We start from the raw sequence: 13,651 nt of genomic DNA, 5'->3' as shown, positions 1-13,651 counted from the left end.
AGTGTGGCGGTCTGCACTCTGCTTTTCATTCATGGTCTTAACATGCACAATTTCTCTTTTTCTCCTTTTGTTTTCTTGCTCTGCACTTTTCTTGCTTTCCTATTCCAAATTCTAACTTTGTAGAGTCTCATCTCTGTCCTCGTTCAGCTTCAGCTAGACCCATCAATCCCCCAGTCAACCTCCAAAACAAGCCTCTACGTAGCCGCAGCACTGACCGACAGAATTCGATGGCTGAAGCCACTGCAAAAGACGCCCCATCAGTCGAGGCCACGCAGGTTAGTGGAGAAGGAGGAGGTTTTTACTGCATTTGTTTAGGAATCATTTATTTGTTTAATATCTTTCTGTTCATACTGAGACTTTAAAGTGCCTATTGTTGTTCATTAATCCTTTGAATGCCTCGTCCATAGAATTTTTTTACGCCCAAATAAGAGGGTAGATGGGTCCTCGGTTTAATGTTCCACCTGAAAGACGGTGCCTCCAACAGTGCAGCTCTCCCTCGAGTACTGCTCTGAAGTGTCAGCCTGGATTAAGGGCTCATGTCTCTCGAGTGAAACTTGAACCCACCACCTTCTGATTCAGAGGAGAGATTGCTGCCATGGCCATGGCCGACGTCTAATTAATCAGGAAGACTAAATTTTGTTGCACATACTTTTCTATCCAGATATACTGTCACTGAGTACAGTAGCATAGTGGTTAGGTTACTGGACGAGTAATCCAAGGGCCTAGACTAATGATCTGGTGCCATGAGTTCAAAATCCTCCCAGGGAGCTGGGGAATTTAAATTCAATTAATTAAATAAACCTGGAATTTAAAAATAAAAGCTAGTATCAATATTGTCAACCATGGAATGACTGAATTATCAAAAGAGACTAAAGTAGTGGACAGAGAAATGTCAATGGATGTTTTTTTATATGAAATTCCGGAAGGCCACTCAGCTCCTGCCCTCATTACAGCCTTGATCCAAACATCGATAAAAGAGCTGAATTCCAGAGGTAAGATGAGAGTGACTGCCCTCGACATCAAGGCAGCATTTGACCGAGTATGGCAACAAGGAGTCCTTGCAAAATTGGAGTCAATGGGAATCGGGGAAAACTCTCCACTGGTTGGAGTCATACCTACCACAGAAGAAGATGGTTGTAGTTGTTGGAGGTCAATCATCTCAATCCCAGGACATCACTGCAGGAGTTCCTCGGGGTAGTGTCCTAGGCCCAACCATCTTCAGCTGCTTCATCAATGACCTTCCCTCCATCATAAGGTCAGAAGTGGGAATGTTCGCTGATGATTGCACAATGTTCAGCACCAATTGCGACTCCTCAGATACTGAAGTAGCCAATGTCCAGATGCATCAAGACCTGGACAATATCCAGGCTTGGGCTGATCAGTGCCAATTAGCATTCATGCCACACAAGTGCCAGGCAATGACCATCTCAAACAAGAGAGAATCTAACCATCTTGCCTTGATGTTCCATGGTATTACCATGGCTGAATCCCCCACTGTCAACATCCTGGGGGTTACCATTGAACAGAAACTGAATTGGACCAGCCACATAAATGCTGTGTCTATAAGAGCAGGTCAGAGGCTAGGAATTCTGTGGGAAGTAACTCACCTCCTCTCTACCCAATTACTGTCCAGCATTGACAAGGCACAAGTCAGGAGTGTGATGGAATACTCTGCACTTGCCTGGATGGGTGCAACTCCAACAACACTCAAGAAGCTCGACACCATCCAAGACAAAGTAGCCGGCTTGATTAGGACCCGATCCAACACCTTCAGCATTCACTCCCTTTACCGCCGCGCACTGTGGCAGCAGTGTGTACCATCTACACGATGCAGTGCAAAAACTCACGGAGGCTCCTTCAACAGCACCATCCAAACCTGCGACCTTGACCACGTAGAAGGACAAGGGCAGCAGATACATGGGAACACCACCACCTGCAAGTTCCCCTCCAAGCCACACACCATCCTGACTTGGAAATATATCGCCGTTCCATCACTGTCGCTGGGTCAAAATCCTGGAACACCCTTCCTAACAGCACTGTTGGTATACCTACACCCCAAAGACTTCAGTTCAAGAAGGCAGCTCACCCCCATTTTCTGAAGGGCAATTAGAGATGGGCAATAAATGCTGGCCTTGCCAGTGATGCCCACATCCCATAAGCAAGTTTTTTTTGAAAGTCCCATATAAGAGACTGCTAGCTGAAAGCTAAACTCATGGAATTGAAGACAAATTGCCAACCTGGTTAGGAAATTGGCTGAATGACAGGAGACAGAGAGTAGGGATAATGTGCAGCTACCCTAATTGGGGGGTAGTGGTCATAGAATCATTTACAGCACAGAAGGAGGCAAATTCAGCCCATCAAGTCCATGCTGGCTCTCCCTAGAGCAGTCCAGTCAGTCCTACTCCTCCGCTCGATCCCCATAGCCCTGCAAATCTATTTCCTTCAAGTGGCCATCGAATTTCGTTTTGAAATCATTGATTCTCTCCGCTTCCACCACCCTTGTGGGCAGTGAGTTCCAGGTCACTACCACCCGCTGCGTAAAAAAGTTCTTCCTCATATTCCCCCTGCATCTCTTGCCCAAGACCTTCATTCTGTTTCCCCGTTTCCTTGTACCATTAGTTAATGGAAACAGTTTTTCCTTGTCTAACTTATCAATGCCTGTCATAATCTTGTACACCTTAAATCTCCCGTCAATTTCCTTTGCTCCAAAGAGAACAACCCCAGCTTCTCCATCTTAACTTTGGAACTAAAATCTCCCATCCCTGGAACCATTCTGGTAAATCTCCTCTGCACCTTCTCAAGGACCTCAAATCCTTCCTAAAGTGTGGTGACCAGAATTGGACATAATACTCTAGTTGGGGCCTAACTGGAGCTTTATAAAAGTTCAGCATAACTTCCCTGCATTTGTACTCAGTGCCTCTATTTATGAAGCCCATGACCCCATGTGTTTTGCTAACCACTCTCTCAATATGTCCTGCCACCTTCAAAGATTGATGCACATGCACCCCCAGGTCCCTCTGTTCTTGCACACACTGTAGAACTGTGCCATTAAGTATATATTGTCTCTCCCTATTCCTTCTGCCAAAATGCATCACCTCACACTTGTCAGTATTAAATTCCATCTGCCATTTGTCTGCCCATTCTGCTAACCTATCTGTGTCCTGTTGCAGGTGGTTCATATCATCCTCATTGTTTGCCGCACTTCCAAGTTTGGTATCATTGGCAAATTTTGAGATTCTACTCTGTATTCCAAGATCCAAGTCATTTATATATAGCAAAAAAAGTAGTGGTCCTAACACTGACCCTTGGGGAACACCACTGTCTACCATCCTCCAGTCTGAAAAACAACCATTTACTACGACTCTCTGTTTTCTGTCCATAAGCCAATTTTTTTTTATCCAGTTGGATACTGACCCTCCTATTCCACAAGCCTCAATTTTGTTAACCAGCTATTTATGTGGTACCTTATTAAGTGCTTTCTCAAAATCCATATAAACAACATCCACCACATTCCCTTCATCACCTTCTCTATTACTTCACCAAAAGTTCAGTTAGGTTAGTCGAGCATGATCTGCCTTTTACAAAGCCATGCTGGCTATCCTTAATTAACTCAAACCTCTCCAAGTGTCTGATTATTTTCCCTCTGATTATTGTTTCTAAAACCTTACCCACCAATGATTTAGTTGCTAGGACTGGCCTTACACCCTTTCTTGAATAAGGGTGTCACATTTGCTACTCTCTAATCCTCTGACGTCTCTGCCATATCCAGGGAAGATTGGAAGATTAAGGCAAGTTCTTCTGCTATCTCCATCCCCACTTCCTTCAGCAACCTGGATGCAAGCCATCCGGACCAGGTGACTTATCTACCCTAAGCAGAGCCAGCCTTTCCAGTACATCCTCCCTCTCAATTTTTTTACCCTATCCGTTGCCTCTACTCTCTCTACTTCTACCATTATTTTGTCAGATTCCAGTTCCTTGGTGAACCTCATTCCAAAGTACTCATTAAGTATATTAGCCTTGCACTGCACCTCTAAGCATATATCGCCCTCTCTGTCCCTAATAGGCCCCACTCCACCTTACTATTTACAGGCTGGTAGAAAATTCTTGGGTTCCCTTTTATGTTGACTGCCATTCTGCTCTCATTTTGGGTCCTCAACTATTCACTGTACTTATTAACGACTTAGATAATGTTATAGCCAATATTCAAATTTGATAACATAAAAATGTAAGCAGCAGTGTAGATGGAAGAGTAAAATTGCAAAGTGATATTGTTAGATTAGGTGAATGGGTAAAACTGTGGTAAATGGATTTCAATGTAGGTAAATGTGAGGTCATCCACTTTGGAACTAAAAAGGATCGAACAGGGAACTTGCTAAATAGTGAAAAGCTAGAAACGGTGGAGGTCCAAAGAGACTTGGGGGGTCCAGGTACACAGATCATCAAAATGTCATGAACAGGTACAGAACATAATCAAAAATTCTAATGGAATGCTGGCCTTTATATCTAGAGGACTAGAATATAAGGGGGTAGAAGTCGTGCTTCAGCTATACAAAGCCTTTGTTAGACCAAACATGAAGTACTGTGAGCAGTTGTGGGCCCATTATAGAAGTTTGGAACTCTCTTCGGCATACGACAATTGATGTTAAATCAATTGTTAATTTTAATTCTGAGATTGATAGATTTTTGTTAACCAAAAGTGATATGGGACAAAGGCCAGTATATGGAGTTAGGTCACAGAACAGCCGTGATTTCATTGAAGGGCAGAACAAGCTTGAGGGGCTAACTGTCCTACTCCTGTTCCTATGTAAAAACGCATCTGCTTCACTCAATGCTTTAGGTAAGGAAATCTGCCATTCTTACCCAGTTCCAAACCCAAAACAATGTGGTCGACTCTTAACTGAAATGGTCGAGCAAGCCACTCAGTTATACCAAACTGTGAGGCTTGCAGCAGTTCAAGATGGCAGCTTACCACAACCTTCTGAAGGGCATCAGGGGTGGGCAGTAAAAACTGGCCTTGCCAGTGTCGCCCACATCCTGTGAATAAAAAATTGCAGTTCAAATTTCACCACCTTCTTGTAAGTCCCTGGAATACACCATAGTGATTTGATTAGGGTAGCTGTTTTCCTGCAGTGTGTGGTGTTCGCCAAAATGAGCTGTAACAGAGCTGCATCTTTATTTTTTTTCTTTTTCTTTTAGAGATACAGCACCGGAACAGGCCCTTCGGCCCACCAAGTCTGTGCCGACCATCAACCACCCATTTATACTAATCCCATATTCCTACAACATCCCCACCTGTCCCTATATTCCCCTACCACCTACCTATACTAGGGGTAATTTATAATGGCCAATTTACCTATCAACTGCAAGTCTTTGGTAGTGGGAGGAAACCGGAGCACCCGGCGAAAACCCACGCAGACACAGGGAGAACTTGCAAACTCCACATAGGCAGTACCCAGAATTGAACCCGGGTCGCTGGAGCTGTGAGGCTGCGGTGCTAACCACTGTGCCGCCCGACTACGCCACTGTGCTGCCCGACTGCACCACTGTGCCGCCATCTGATATGCAAAATATCCTTTCCCTCTCCCTTTGTTAGATACAGTGAAGAATATGAGCTGTGGACCAAACTTTGGTGGGTAGCCAGTCCCTTTATTGATGCTGTGTTGATGTTGGTTTAGTGGAGTGTTCGTTTTATCGGCAACTCCTTCGTGAGTCTCCCGCAGCCTGCAGCAAGTCCGCAATAAGCCTGTGCTGTTGCGTAAGATGGGCTGCCGGCCTATGCCAGTTGTGCAAGAGGGGCACGCATTAGGCCATGGTGCTTCTTACATCTTCCATGCCCAATATACAAGCAGCTTTAACATCACTCAGAGGCTGGGCACCCTCTAAAGTGGCAGGCATTAGCTGTCGCCTTGTAATGTTCCCTTAAAGGTCTGAGGTTGTGATCTTGAGCAGGCTTGATCCAACTTACAAAGGGTGAGAGTCTCTAATTCAGATTGTTCTGTCCAGAGACATTGAAATGGCTCATGAGCGAAATAGACATATCAAGTTTATTGTGGAGGGTGCCCATCTTAGCTTGGGGCAGAGCATATTATATGAACGAGGAGAGCCTAGACTGCAGCTGAATGGTGTATAATATTCAACGGAGTTTGTCTGATGGGAAATTATATAATGTGAAATGGAACGTAGCATTTAGTTCAGTAGAAGATGGGAGCAGGAGTAGGCCATTCGGCCCTTCGAGTAGATTGTATTCCTAATTTCAAAAATGATATGTAGTGAATGAGTGCCAGTTATGTGGTAAAGCATGAAAGTACATTGAATTTTAAATGGAATAGTTGGCTAATTTGATAGTGTAGACATGAAAAAATGTTGTTTTAATGGATATGATCTTAAAAATGGGTGGCAGGAGGCAGTGTGGGGTCGATGGGGTGGTTGGTGATGGAGTAATGCCGGTATTGCTTGGTTTGTACGTGCAGAAACAGATCAAGGAAAAACGCCCTTCATCTCCTGCTTCAACAAGTCGTAGACGCTCGCCCTCTCCAAATTTGGCAAAAAGACCCTCATGGCCAGCGAGCACAGGGGCTCGGAGAACCCCATCACCATCGAGCTCTGGGACCCGGAGACCCCCATCACCATCGAGCTCTGGGACCCGGAGACCCCCATCACCATCGAGTTCTGGGACCCGGAGACCCCCATCGCCATCGAGCACAGGGACCCGGAGACCCCCATCACCATCGAGCACAGGGTCTCGGAGACCCCCATCACCATCGAGCACCGAGGCTAAGAGACCCCCATCGCCATCGAGCACAGTGACAAATAGATCAACATCACCTTCAACAATCAAGTAAATGCTATAGATATTTAAAAATGATTAAGTTCTAATAATTTGTAAAACCATTGTTTTGTAATAACCTGATGCTTCTTCTGTGGGAATTATAGAATTGAGCTACAGATCAGCTATGATCTAATTAAAGGGTGGAACAGGCTTGAGAGGCTGGATGGCCTCCTCCTGTTCCTATTGAGCTGTTGTCATTTATAGATGAGCTTTCTTATTCCAGATTCATGCAAACCTGGAGATAAAATCTTTGCAAAAATGCTCCAATACTAGGTGAAACATGGAGCATTCTTTAAGCATACACCTTTACTGGGGCTTCACAATTCTGTACCTGTGGAAATCACAGTGGAACTTGGCATGTAACAATGTATTTCTTCTTCTAATGTTACCCCTTCTACTCTTCTCTACCCCTCCTCCACCCTCCCCTACTGTTTATTTTTATTCTTTCATGTGATGTGTGTGTTGCTGGCAAAGCCAGCATTTATGGCCCATCCCTAATTGCCCTTGAGAAGGGATTTCCCCACCTGTATTGGAGCCAATGCTTCTAACAATATCTAATATTCAGAGTCTTTCAAACACCAGTTTTCTGATCTCCATGATTGGAGTGTGTAGGTGCAGAAAGTGTTTAATGGCTGGGGTTTGTCGAACCCACGAGGTCCCTAATGTGCTGCTTTTGCTGAAACTCAGTTGGTTTAGCAGGTGAAGGGTACAAGGTGTGACATTCATGGAGATGAGCCAGCTGCAGGTCAGTGGGGCTTTGAAGATTGCAATCAGGAAATGCCACTTAGATTTAGAATACTGGATATTGGTCATCGATTGCTTGACACTTAGCTTCTACTCAACACCTAAAGTCGCAAGGGCGGTTGATGTTTAAAATTATGCCACATCTATGCATTGACTGAAATTCATTGGAATTTGAGCCATGATTATCCCACTGTGTATCTGAATGTTCAGTCGTGTTTCTTGGCTTTTGCATTTTTAGGAAGGGTGAGATGCTAGTTTTGGTTCTACTGAAATGGAATGGGTTGTATGTTATAGAAAAAAGGAAAATAAACCAAACTAAACATTTCTGAGAACTGTTGCTTCCCACTGTTGCATTGTAATTGTCTTTTAACAAAGTCATTGTTCTCTGAAACTGCTCAGTCTTGGTTTCAGATCTTAACTGACCATGATTTCATTTGAATGTTAGATCGAGTCCAAAGAACCGTCCTCCTCCTCCCAGCACATTCAAGCAGCACCCTCCATCCCCTACATCCGTCCAGAAGCCTCTGCCCGTTCACCGACTCCCACTTGCTTCCACTGGTGTAAGTGCAACCAAAAAGAAAATTGAGAAGGAGGGAAAACCAAAGCCAAAACCGGAAGTTACGGGTCCGGAGCATGAAAACGGGCAGATGTTGGAAAAAGAACCCTTGGCAATATCGTCTAGCAAAACCAAAGATTCTGAGCAGAAACCAGGTACAACCTGATCACGAGGACCAAGGGAGGGTCGGGCTTTAAGGGGAGCAATAATGCTTTCTAGATAATTTACTACTTGAATATGACTTGGAGAATTACCCCATATTGTCCTTGTGAGAATGTCCCATGTAGTAACAACAGCATGCATTTGTATAGCACCTTTAATGTAGTAAAATGTCCCAAGGTGCTTCACATGAGCTTTATCAAACAAAATTTGACACCATGTCACAGAAGATGATATTAGGACAGGTGACCAAAACTTTGATCAAAGTGGTATGTTTTAAGGAATGTTGTGAAGGACAAGTGAGAGGTAGAGGTGCAGGTTTAGGGAGGAAATTCCAAAGCTTAAGGCCTAGGCAACTGAAAGCACGGCCGCCAATAGTGGAGCGAAAGAAATGGGGCTGATCAAGAGAGGTGTCGGTGTAAGAGTGTGTGGAGGGAAACACAGTCAGGATCAGCTAAGAAAACATTTCGGGAACAAATGCCTTGGATCCTGCATCGCTGCCTTGTCCAGTTTGAAATCCCCTTCAAACTTTATTTACACTGCCAAATTCAGTCTAAATGGTGTTTTCATCAGATTCACTTTAGCAAAGCTTCTCTGAGTGACACACAGCATCCTGATTTGGACATGGACTGTTGTTTCCTTCTTGTTATAATAAAAGCAAAACACTGCAGATGCTGGAAATCTGAAATAAAAACAAGAAATGCTGGAAATACTCAGCAGGTCTGGCAGCATCTGTGGAGAGAGAAGCAGAGTTAACGTTTCAGGTCAGTGACCCTTCTTTAGAACTGACAAATATTAGAAATGTAAAAGATTTTAAGCAAGTAAAGCAGAGGGTGACGCAAGAGGTAACAGAAGAGAAAGTGTTGATAGGACAAGGTCACAGAGAATAACTGACCAGAAGGTCATGGAACAATGGCAAACAGTATGTTAATGGTGTGCTGAAAGAAAAAGCATTAGTACAGAGAGGGTGTGAATTGACTGCAAAGCACAAACATTAAAAAAAAGTTTAAAAATAGAAACAGTGGGTAGGCACAGTAGAAACAAACTAAACACAGTAAAAAACCTAAAATAAAATAAAGAAAAAAGAAACAAAGAAAAAATAACAGGGTGGGGGGGGGGGGACCGTCATGCTGTGAAATTATTGAATTCAATGTTCAGTCCGGTAGGCTGTAGTGTGCCTAATCGGTAAATGAGATGCTGTTCCACGAGCTTGCATTTATGTTCGCTGGAACACTGCAGCAATCCCAGGACAGAGATGTGAGCATGAGAGCAGGGTGGGGTGTTGAAATGGCCAGCAACCGGAAGCTCGGGGTCCTGCTTGCGGACTGAGCGTTGGTGTTCCTCAAACCAGTCACCCAGTCTGCTTTTGGTCTCCCCAATGTAGAGGAGACCACTAAAATAAAAACAAAATATTGCGGCCGCACCTTTCTTCGGAACTAGCAAATATTAGAAATGTCAAAGGTTATAAGCAAGTGAGGCAGGGGTGGGGCAAGAGATAACAAAGGAGGTGTAGATTGGACAAGGCCACATAGCTGACCAAGAGGTCATGGAGCAAAGGCAAACAATACGTTAATGGTGTGTTGAAAGACAAAGCATTCGTACAGATAGGGTGTTAATGGACTGAAGATTGACCAGCCGCAAGTACAAACATGAAAGAAAAACAGTGGGTAAGCAAACTGAACAAACTAAGATGAAATGAAATAAACAAAAAAAAGTGTAAAAAATGTAAAAAAAGAAAAAATAACTAAAAATAAAAGTAAAATGGGGGGCCCGTCATGCTCTGAAATGATTGAACTGAATGTTCAGTCCGGCAGGCTATAGTGTGCCTAATCGGTAAATGAGATACTGTTCCTCGAGCTTGCGTTGATGTTCACTGGAACACTGCAGCAATCCCAGGATAGAGATGTGAGCAGGGGGGAGTGTTGAAATGGCAAGCAACCGTAAGCTCAGGGTCCTGCTTGCGGACTGAGCGAAGGTGTTCCGCACAGCGGTCACCCAGTCTGCATTTGGTCTCCCCAGTGTAGAGGAGACCACATTGCGAGCAGCGAATACAGTATACTACATTGAAAGAAGTACAAGTAAATCGCTGCTTCACCTGAAAGGAGTGTTTGGGTCCTGGGATGGTGAGGAGAGAGGAGGTAAATGGGCAGGTATTACACCTCCTGCGATTGCAGGGGAAGGTGCCATGGGACGGGGACGAGGTGGTGAGGGTAATGGAGGAGTGGACCAGGGTGTCGCGGAGGGAACGATCCCTTTGGAATGCTGACGGGAAGGGAGGGGAAGATGCGTTTGGTAGTGGCATCACGCTGGAGGTGGCAAAACTGGCGGAGGATGATCCTTTGGATATGAAGACTGATGGGATGGAAAGTGAGGACAAGGGGAACCCTATCACGGTTCTGGGAGGGGGGGAAGGGGTGAGGTTAGAGGTGCGGGAAATGGGTCGGACACGGTTGAGGGCCCTGTCAACAACAGTGGGGGGGAATCCTCGGTTGAGGAAAAAGGAGGTCATATCAGAAGCACCGTCGTGGAAGGTAGCATCATCAGAGCAGATGCGTCGGAGACAGAGTAACTGGGAGAATGGAATGGAGTCCTTACAGGAGGTAGGATGTGAAGAAGTGTAGTCCAGGTAGCTGTGGGAGTCGGTGGGCTTATAATGGATATTAGTAGACAGCCTATCCCCAGAGATGGAGACAGAGAAGTCGGGGAAGGGAAGTGTCAGAGATGGACCATGTAAAGGTGAGAGAAGGGTGGAAATTGGAAGCAAAGTTCATAAAGTTTTCCAGTTCGGGGCGGGAGCAGGAAACGGCACCGATACAGTCATCAATGTACCGGAAAAAGAGTTGGGGGAGGGGGCCTGAGTAGGACTGGAACAAAGAATGCTCGACATATCCCACAAAAAGACAGGCATAACTAGGACCCATGCGGGTACTCATAGCAACACCTTTTACTTGAAGGAAGTGAGTGGAGTTGAAGGCAAAGTTGTTCAATGTGAGAACAAGTTCAGCCAGGTGGTGGATGGGGACTGGTTGGGCCTCTGTTCAAGGAAGAAGCAGAGAGCCCTTAAACCATCCTGGTGGGGGATGGAGGTGTAGAGCGATTGGCCGTCCATAGTGAAGAGGAGGCGGTTGGGACTAGGAAACTGGAAATTGTCAAAATGGCGTAGGGCGTCAGAAGAGTCACGGATGTAGGTGGGAAGAGACTGGACTGGCGGAGAAAAGATTGAGTCAAGATAGGAAGAAATAAGTTCAGTGGGGCAGGAGCAGGCTGACACAATGGGTCTGCCGGGACAGTCCCGTTTGTGCATTTTGGGAATGAGGTAGAAGCGGGCTGTCCGGGGTTGCGGGGCTTAGAGGTTGGAAGCTGTAGAGGGAAGATCTCCAGAGGAGATGAGGTCAGTGACAGTCCTTTGGACAGTGGCTTGATGTTCGGTGGTGGAATCATGGTCCAGAGGGAGGTAGGAAGAAGTGTCTGTGAGTTGGCGTTGAGCTTCTGCAAGGTAGAGGTCGGTACGCCATACAACAACAGCACCACCCTTGTCTGCAGGTTTAATGACCATGTCGGGGTTAGACCTGAGAGAACGGAGTGCCTCAAGTTCAGAGGGGGATAGGTTAGAGTGAGTGAGGGGGGCAGAGAAATTGAGATGACCACTATCTCGCCGACAGTTTTCAATGAAGAGATCAAGAGCGGGGGAGGGGTCCAGTTCGAGGGAGAATGCTGGAGGCGGGTGAATGGGTCTGCTGGTCGGGGGGAGGACTCCTGGTCAAAGAAGTGAGCCCGGAGGCGGAGGCGACGGAAGAAGAGCTCAACGTCATGCCGAGCGTGAAATTCATTGAGGTGGGGACGTAAGGGAATAAAACTGAGACCTTTGCTGAGTACAGAACGTTCAGCATCAGAGAGGGGGAAGTCAGAGGGTATAGTGAATACACGGCAAGGGGTCAGATCAGAAGGGGTGGGTCAGAGGGAAGTGAAGCGGAAGGAGGATCTGGAGGAGCATTCGTCCCCATCAGGGGAGGAGACCGCATTGTGAGCAGGAATACAGTATACTACATTGAAAGAAGTACAAGTAAATCGCTGCTTCACCTGAAAGGAGTGTTTTCGGGGCCTGGGATAGTGAGGAGAGAGGAGGTAAATGGGCAGATATTACACCTGCGATTGCAGGGGAAGGTGCCGTGGGAAGGGGACGAGGTGGTGGGGTTAATGGAGGACTGGACCAGGGTGTCGCGGAGGGAACGATCCCTTCAGAATGCTGACAGGGGAAGGGAGGGGGAGATGCGTTTGGTAGTGGCATCACGTGGAAATGGTGGAGGATGATCCTTTGGATATGGAGGCTGATGGGGTGGAAAGTGAGGACAAGGGGAACCCTGTCACGGTTCTGGGAGGGAGGGGAAAGGGTGAGGGGAGAGGTGCGGGAAATGGGTCGGACATGGTTGAGGGCCCTGTCAACCACAGTGGGGGGGAATCCTCGGTGGAGGAAAAAGGAAGACATATCAGAAGCACTGCCGTGGCTGGTGTCATTTTTAAAGGGCTTCCAGCCTTTCGGTGTAATTTAAATTTTTAATGTTACAGTAGTTTAAAAATTCAAGTGAGAAATTTACTAAAAGTTTCAATCCCATTTCCCACCCAAACACCACCCCCCACAGACTAGAGAATTTATTAATTACCTTCCCCCCCAAAAAAAACTAACACTGTGATCCCAACCTTCCTGCCCCCCCGCCAAAGTTTATAACTTTTACTTTCAACCCCTTCCCATCATCCCTTCCACCAATCACATGAGTCATCCCTGCTCCCTTCTCTCCCCCACCACGCACCCCCCCACCCCCCCCCCCCCTCCCCCACTGCCCTGAAGACTTACTGCTCCCCCCTCCCAACCATTGTTCTGCCTCGGATCTCCGAACAGAGATCTGAAGGCGCAGGAGTTCCAGCAACTGGCCAGAATATCACAGCAAGCCGGCCGTTGTGACAAGGTAAGATTTAATTCATTCATTTAAATAGATTTGCATATTTTAATTTTGTTCCCGCGCCAAGCGGTGGGGGGCCGCCACGAGTCCTCACCCCCGCCTGTAATATGGGGCGGGGCTTTCTCAACCTCGAGGCCCGTGGCGGGCTTCTCCCGAGGTATTTTCTGGGCCCCGCCACTACCCCTGACACCAGGTCACCAGTAAAATCCAGCCCATTGTAGATGTTGTTACAGCCAGGTGAGGAGGGGGGGTCACAGTCACCCCTCTTGCCCTTCCTCTTATTTAACCGCAACAGGATTTATTCCTTTTTAAACAGTGGTTGTGCTTACCACCTCTGTGAGTGTTTTACCTTTTATTTTTAATGTGATTGTGAAAGAATCAATTATACATGTTTTCTTGAGTTTA

General features: G+C 46.1%; 1 protein-coding gene across 7 annotated transcripts in view; it reads left to right on the top strand.

The window, feature by feature from the left end:
- Positions 1-13,651, top strand: part of map7d3 (MAP7 domain containing 3) — a 151,452-nt gene that overhangs the window by 82,953 nt on the left and 54,848 nt on the right. For 5 of the 7 annotated variants that reach the window (XR_010976416.1, XM_068047073.1, XM_068047074.1 and 2 more), the window contains 3 exons: positions 124-275; positions 6,471-6,838; positions 8,019-8,284. Coding sequence is in view for 6 of the 7 variants with exons in the window: in XM_068047073.1 (XP_067903174.1) it covers positions 124-275; positions 6,471-6,838; positions 8,019-8,284 (786 nt within the window). In the remaining variant the exon portion in view is untranslated. The remainder of the gene's footprint in view (positions 1-123; positions 276-6,470; positions 6,839-8,018; positions 8,285-13,651) is intronic. The other 2 variants (XM_068047076.1, XM_068047071.1) reach the window with 1 other exon arrangement.

Source organism: Heterodontus francisci, chromosome 15, assembly GCF_036365525.1.
Source record: "Heterodontus francisci isolate sHetFra1 chromosome 15, sHetFra1.hap1, whole genome shotgun sequence".
Classification (NCBI taxonomy): Eukaryota; Metazoa; Chordata; class Chondrichthyes; order Heterodontiformes; family Heterodontidae; genus Heterodontus; species Heterodontus francisci.
Note: the sequence above shows the minus strand (reverse complement) of the source record. Positions and strands in the feature narration are given on the sequence as shown.